Genomic DNA, 7,500 nt, shown 5'->3' with positions numbered 1-7,500 from the left:
GAAAAGACGAACGTTGAGGAGAGAAAATCAAGTAAAGGATGAGAGAAGAAGAGGACAAAAGGATTGAAGGAAGAGATAAGATTGGAAGGAAGGATAGTTAGACGAAAGAAAAGGAGGCGGGAGGGACGAGGGAGAGATGCGGGTATGATAAAGAGGGGGAGGGGGCGGAGAAACAGATGGGGGGAGGGGGAATATCAGAGAGAGAGAGAGAGAGAGAGAGAGAGAGAGAGAGAGAGAGAGAGAGAGAGAGAGAGAGAGAGAGTGGAGGGAGGCATGACCTAAGCTTTCTAGGTCAGGCCCTGTAGGTAGGTAGGGAGAGAGAGAGAGAGAGAGAGAGAGAGAGAGAGAGAGAGAGAGAGAGAGAGAGAGAGAGAGAGAGAGAGAGAGAGAGAGAGAGAGAGAGAGAGAGAGAGATCAGTGTACTCCAGGACCGGAAATATCCATCCCATTACACCAATTTCCCTCCCTCCCTCCCTCCTTCCTTCTTCACTCCACTTCTCTATCTTCCCTCCATTCCAGTTCCATCTTCCCTCCCTCCACCCCCTCTGCTCATCACTTTCCCTCCTCCAAGGTAACCTCCACCTTAATTCCACAAGGAAGAGAGGGAGGGAGGGAGGGAGGGAGGGAAGGTGGAGGGAATGAGGGAGCGAAGGAAGAGAGAGATTGATGGAGGGAGTGGAAGGAGGGGCAGAAGAATGGAAGAAATGAAGGAGAGAAGGAAGGGAAGGGGTAGAGGATGGGAGGATGGAGGGAAGGAGAGAAGGAGGAAAAGATAACAGAAACTGCCTGAAGGAAGAGGATGAGAGAGAGAGAGAGAGAGAGAGAGAGAGAGAGAGAGAGAGAGAGAGAGAGAGAGAGAGAGAGAGAGAGAGAGAGAGAGAGAGAGAGACTTGCCTTTCTCTTACTCTCTCCACTTTTGTCTCCTATATTTGCCCACAGGAAACAGTACAGACTCCCTCCCCCCTCCTCCCTTCTTCCCTCCACTCCCTCCCTCACTTCCCTCCAATCCATTGATCAGAGGTAATAGGAAGACCACCACCTGGACCCAACGAGAGAGAGAGAGAGAGAGAGAGAGAGAGAGAGAGAGAGAGAGAGAGAGAGAGAGAGAGAGAGAGAGAGAGAATTGGTATAGACTTATGAGTTTCTCTCTCTCTCTCTCTCTCTCTCTCTCTCTCTCTCTCTCTCTCTCTCTCTCTCTCTCTCTCTCTCTGCTTGACTGACTATGACTGTGTGTGTGTGTGTGTGTGTGTGTGTGTGTGTGTGTGTGTGTGTGTGTGTGTGTGTGTGTGTGTGTGTGTGTGTGTGTGTGTGTGTGTGTGTGTGTGTGTGTGTTTAACTGAAGTATTTAATTTGCTTTGTTTTTCCCACGGGAAAGTCTCCATGGGGGTCAAATTAGAAGCAACAACAACAACAGTAGTAGTAGTAGTAGTAGTAGTAGTAGCTACTGCTGCTGCTGCTGCTGCTGCTGTTGCTGTTGTTGTTGCTGCTGTTGTACACTGGTAAATACAGTAACTGTTGTTTTGTTCCGGCTTGAGAGAGAGAGAGAGAGAGAGAGAGAGAGAGAGAGAGAGAGAGAGAGAGAGAGAGAGAGAGAGAGAGAGAGAGAGAGAGGCAGACAGAATCAAGAAAATGAAGACAAATGAGAGACAATTAAGATAAATGATCACCAGACTAAACACTCTCAAAAAAAAAAAGCACCCACAATCCCAAGGAGTAAATAAAAACACAAAAATGCAACAAAATAAATACACGAAAAACACTACTGAACCTGCCACACACACACACACACACACACACACACACACACACACACACACACACACACACACACACACACACACACTACGTACCTTCAAGCATGACGTAAGCACACCTGGGCAGGGGCCGTCACAGCAACACACAGGTACACACAGCTACACCCTCTACACCACAGCCACAGACAGTCGCGCCACACCACAGCGGCGGGACTGACACACCGGGAGGGAGAGAGAGGGAGAGGGAGAGAGGGAGCAGCACACAGCCTTCCTCTGCACGGGATAAACGGCAACTGAGAGACGAGAAGCCGCGAGAACTGGCGGACGCGGCGAGTGAGCGAGCTAGTGGCGAGCAACTGACTCCGCTAAGCTCTCTCTCTCTCTCTCTCTCTCTCTCTCTCTCTCTCTCTCGGGTGGTGGTCTTGGCGGGTTTAGCGTGGGTGGTGCTGGTGCTGGTGGGGGGTGTGGGAGGGAGTGTGAGGGTGGGTGGTGATGGTAATAATGGTGGTGATGGTGTTTGGTATGTGATAGGCATGTTTTGATGATGGTGGGGTGGTAGTGGTGGTGATGTGAAGCTTCTACCACTACTACTACTACTACTACTACTAATACTAATACTACTACTATTACTACTACTGCAGCGGTGGCGTTAAATAAGTAAAGGATTGAGTGAATGTTCTACCTGTTGGTCCCCTAGTCTGCACCCTTGTCTATCTCACCTGTGTATCCCCGTTCGATCCCCTCCCGTGCCCTGCTGTGGTCCTTGTAAACATGTGACAGGAGTAGTAGTAATAGTAGTAGTAGTAGTAGTAGTAGTAGTAGCAGTAGTAGTAGAAGCAGTAGTAGTAATAGTAATAGTAGTTAGTAGTAGTAGTAGTAGTAGTAGTAGTAGTAGTAGTAGTAGTAGTAGTAGTAATAGTAGTAGTAGTAGTAATAGTAGTAGTAGTAGTAGTAGTAGTAGTAGTATCGTGAATTACAATGTGAAATAACTAAGTATTGCATTATTGTTATCATTCTTGCAGTAGATATGATAATTTTATTTTTGTAGTTTATTTATAGAGTGAATAACAACAATGCAAAAGAGGAAGGATAAGAGAGAGAGAGAGAGAGAGAGAGAGAGAGAGAGAGAGAGAGAGAGAGAGAGAGAGAGAGTCATTCATTACCCCTACAAACAAACATTAATCTTGTACTAACCTCATCGTGTAGGCCTCAAATTTCATTGCGAGTTGTAAAGAAAGAAAGGAAAACATTGGTTGCGTAATGTGTACACACTGTTCATGCGTAAATGTCAAACGATGCCTTGCTAATGTACGTACGGTTATTGCTTTCCTGGTTTCTTAGTCAAAGGAAACGTGGGAAGTGACTGGAAACTTCTTTTTTTTTTAATGCATAACTTAATCCTTTGACTGTTATTTGGTACATCTGTCCTTAATTACTAATCACTCTGAACATGTTTGCTTGTTCTCCAGCCACCTCCTATCTGTAAACTGGGTAGAAATTGCAAAACCTATTCTCTGTCGGTCCCTTTCTCGTAGGTGCTTACAAAAATTTCATGCATTATTTCTAGTGCTGTTAATTGTTTCGGATCGCAGTGAAAGGGTTAACATACATACATACATACATACATACATACATACATACATACATACGTACATACATACATACATACACAAAAAAGGTAGACCATGGCCGTGGGCAAAAAGTCAGAAATTTAGGTGGTATATGGGATAGAACAGGGGTGACGTAAACAAAATTCTCAGCATCAGTAATGAGGATAGAGCAAAAAGTAGTGGGTTCAAGCTTGAAAAAAAATAGATTTTGAAGAGATGGGAAGGAACTGGTTCTTAAATAGAGTGGCAGATGAATGGAATGTACTCAATAATCAGGTTGGTGATGTTGAGTCATTAGGAAGCTTTTAAAAGAAGATAAGACAAGTTTATGTATGGATGGTAACGATAGGTGGAGATGGGTATGTGTGTAAAAAAAAAAAAAAAAAAGCAGACCCTTAAATTATCTCTCACGTACATACATACATACATAGTCAAAGAAAACGTAAACATCACTCGGGCACTGGTGTGAGAGCCAGGATAGAAAGAGCCTGGAAGGTCCCTGGAAGGCTTGGGTGCGGCGTGGAAGGTCTAAGTTAACGAACACGGCAACACGTTGGAACACATTGCGCATCTTGGGAGTTTTTTTTTTTCAGGGGAGGGAGGAGGACTGAGTAGTGGATGTTGTTGTTGTTGTTATTGTTGTTGTTGTTGTTGTTGTTGTTGTTGCTGTTCATCATCATCATCATCATCTTCTTCTTCTTCTTCTTCTTCTTCTTCTTCTTCTTCTTCTTCTTCTTCTTCTTCTTCTTCTTCTTCTTCTTCTTCTTCTTCTTCTTTTCTTCTTCTCCTTCTCCTTTACATGTCAGGGAGACTGGGGCGGGGCACAACACCAATGAAAACGCGACTATTTACATCTGCACCCTTTGAAAACAGTCTGCAGGAAGGAAGGAAGGAAGTGTTTCATTAAAAATACAAGCCTACAACAGTACAGAGGCAGCCACAAGTCAGGCAGCCTCCCTCATCCACGTCCCCTGTGCCTTCGCCTTCCCTCACTCTCAAATCCCCCTGTTGATCTCCTGACATTCTCCTCACGAAACCTAACAACTGGTAGATTCTCAGCGCATCCCAGGCCGCGGCCCCACCCCGCCGCATGTCCTCTGCTCGGCGCCTGGCAGCGACCCACTTCTATATAGAGGGAGTGGCTTGCTGAAGTTATGGGTGGGAAGAGTATTACTATAGTTGTAACGAGGCCGCTATGGATGCGCTGCTGTGGTCCAGAGAGAGCGGTAACTGGGACACGGCAGTTGTACCCACGTCTTGACTGGAAGGAGGAGGAGGAGGAGGAGGAGGAGGAGGAGGAGGAGGAGGAGGAGGAAGAGGTGGTGGTGGTGGTGGTGGAGGAGGAGAACAAGAACACCCTCTGCGTTTATTCTCGATGTGTAATTTCACCCAAACTCTGGCAGCACGAGATGCTACATGTCCTTTGTTTCATTAACAGACCACACTGTGATATGCAATGCTGTCAGTTCTCAAGAGACAGACCCGTATTCAGAATCGCTTTGCTCTCTCACCACGACTGTCTTCAAAGGTCACAGCAATGATTAGCCGGGTTCTCAAGCCCGTTTTTCCTGTTCGTAATATAGAAGGCATGTTACTCTGTCACTGAAACCATAAAAAAAAAAAAAAAACACACCTTTAAAAATCCGTGTAACTTTAACAGGGACCATTTGAAAATATAATGTAGGTGCGCAGAAGTGTTTTAGAATATGTTTCCTACACAGACATGAAACACTCTTTTTTTCTTTTAAGTTATTTTTACGGTTCTAGTGACAGATGAACAACATTCCCACATTAAGAGGAGAAACACGCTTAGGAAAACGGCTGATCATCTCTGTGGCCTTGAATGATAGTCGTAGTGAGAGAGCAAAGCGTTCATGAATACAGGCCCTGTAGGAGACAAGTCAGTGTGCTGGGTGGCGGGAGTCTCATGAAGTCCTCACCCCTGGCAGGTTCTCACGGCGCGGTTGGAGGCTACAAATACGGTCTGGTTATCAAGGTTCTGCTTCTCGCTTTGGTCCACCTTAAGATTCACATGTCAAAGGTCAACTACAACGTGGGTCAACTCTATCTGCTCACTGCTCCTCTAGACAGGGTGGAATAAAAAACGTTATGTGGGGGCGGGGGTTCCATTCATACCGATCTTCTAGACAGGGTGTAATCAAAAGCTTTTCGTCTTATCAACTCCTCTCCTGTAACTGACTGTCTTCAGCTTCTCTCTCTCATCGTCGCAGTGTTGCATGTCTTGCTATCTTCTACCGCCATTTTCATGCTAACTGCTCTTCTGATCTTGCTAACTGCATGCCTCCCTCCTCTAGTGGCCTCGCTACACAAGACTTGTCTACTTTCTCTCACCCTTATTTTGTCTACCTCTGTAATGCAAGAGTTAGCCAGTATTTTCAATCATTCATCCCTTTTTATGGTAAACTCTGGAACTCCCTTCCTGCTTCCGTATCTCCTGTTTCCTATGACTTGAACTCTTTCAAGAGGAAGGTTTCAAGGCGCTTATCCTCCAATTTTGGATGATCCTTTTGACATCTTCTGGGACTGGCACCTCAGTGGGCTTTTTTTTTTTTTCGCTCTTTTTGTTGTCCTTGACCAGTGCCCCTCTCACATAAAAAAAAAAAACACAATGCTATCCATTTAATATCATCTTGTTCGCTACACATCACAATAAAGATTAAAGTTTCAACTCGCAACTTTTTGTATTCATCTTCCACGATCTTTTTGCGTCCCTAATTTTGTAGGAGGCGCTTGTGAAATTGTGGGTTCAGGGGAAGGCGATGATGATGATGATGCGCACAGAGGATGTTGTGTACTAATATAACTGTCGGAAGTTGTATAATGTTCGCATGAGCTGTAAATATATACAAACAATCTTAATTAAGTTACATCCTTCTACATTTCTCCTTTCTGTCTTTTTTGTTTGCTCCCATTCTTCCTTCTTCTTTAGTATTTCATTTCTTCTTGGTGTTTCTTTAAGTTATAAATATAATCTGCGTAATATTAAGCTTCTTCTTCCTTCTACTTCTCTTCCTTCCTTCTTTCTGTCTTGTTTTCTCATATCCTTCCTTCTTTGGTGTTTCATCTCTTCTTGGTGTTCCTTGGCTCGCAGCACCATCATCACCATCTCGTTCACTATTCATACTGTTCATCTTCCACATTTCGTTCTCTGATGCATACGATAACACATAATATACATACATACATACATACATACATACATACATACATGCTACGTAGACACATACATGATTCATATAAATGGAAATAAGTCACGCAGTCTGATGTCCGAATGATTTTTATTTATTTATCTATTATTTTCAGAAAGCAGAGCAAAAGTGATAAATTTTCCATGTGCTCTCGCTAAGTATTCCACTCATATTTATTTATTTTATTTATTTATTTATTTTTTGAGGGGGTACGGGGGAGGTTTTAGGGGGGAGGAGCAGACACGGGAATGGGAGGAGTGTGTGTGCGTGTGTGAAGGTAATGATTAGTGTGTGTGTGTGTGTGTGTGTGTGTGTGTGTGTGTGTGTGTGTGTGTGTGTGTGTGTGTGTGTGTGTGTGTGTGTATAAAAAATACACCATTTTTACTACTACTACTACTACTACTACTACTACTACTACTACTACTACTACTACTTCTACTACTACTACTACTACTACTACTACTATTACCACTACTACTACTACTACTACTACTACTACTACTACTACTACTACTACTACTACTACTACTACTACTATTACCACTACTACCACTACTACTACTACTACTACTACTACTACTACTACTACTACGACTACAAGTACTACTACTACTACTACTACTACTACTACTACTACTACTACTACTACTACTACATATACTATTACATGTGCTACCATTTAGGACACCCCTTCACCACCACCACCACCACCACCACCAACACAGCAATCATTATTACTGCCACCATTAACAACAACAACAACAACAACAACAACAACAACAACAACAACATGGCGGTAAAGCATGAATGTATCTATGTCTGTATGTATTCATGTGCGTATATACACAATTAAGGGCATCATCATATACACATGTAATTGAGGGCAACATGTGTGCGTAACAATGTGTGTGTGTGTGTGTGTGTGTG

General features: G+C 43.8%; 2 protein-coding genes across 3 annotated transcripts in view; one reads left to right on the top strand and one right to left on the bottom strand.

Moving 5' to 3' along the window:
* LOC135104882 (protein unzipped-like) overlaps positions 1-2,049 on the bottom strand; it is a 41,571-nt gene extending 39,522 nt beyond the window's left edge. Inside the window, exon 1 of the mRNA XM_064012606.1 lies at positions 1,851-2,049. Within this exon, the coding sequence (XP_063868676.1) occupies positions 1,851-1,860 (10 nt within the window). The 5' untranslated portion in view covers positions 1,861-2,049. The remainder of the gene's footprint in view (positions 1-1,850) is intronic.
* The window catches only part of LOC135104884 (protein-cysteine N-palmitoyltransferase HHAT-like), a 112,282-nt gene that overhangs the window by 83,115 nt on the left and 21,667 nt on the right, over positions 1-7,500 (top strand). The gene's annotated exons all lie outside the window — the stretch shown is intronic.

Source organism: Scylla paramamosain, chromosome 11 (assembly GCF_035594125.1).
Source record: "Scylla paramamosain isolate STU-SP2022 chromosome 11, ASM3559412v1, whole genome shotgun sequence".
In the NCBI taxonomy this organism is placed as follows: domain Eukaryota; kingdom Metazoa; phylum Arthropoda; class Malacostraca; order Decapoda; family Portunidae; genus Scylla; species Scylla paramamosain.
Note: the sequence above shows the minus strand (reverse complement) of the source record. Positions and strands in the feature narration are given on the sequence as shown.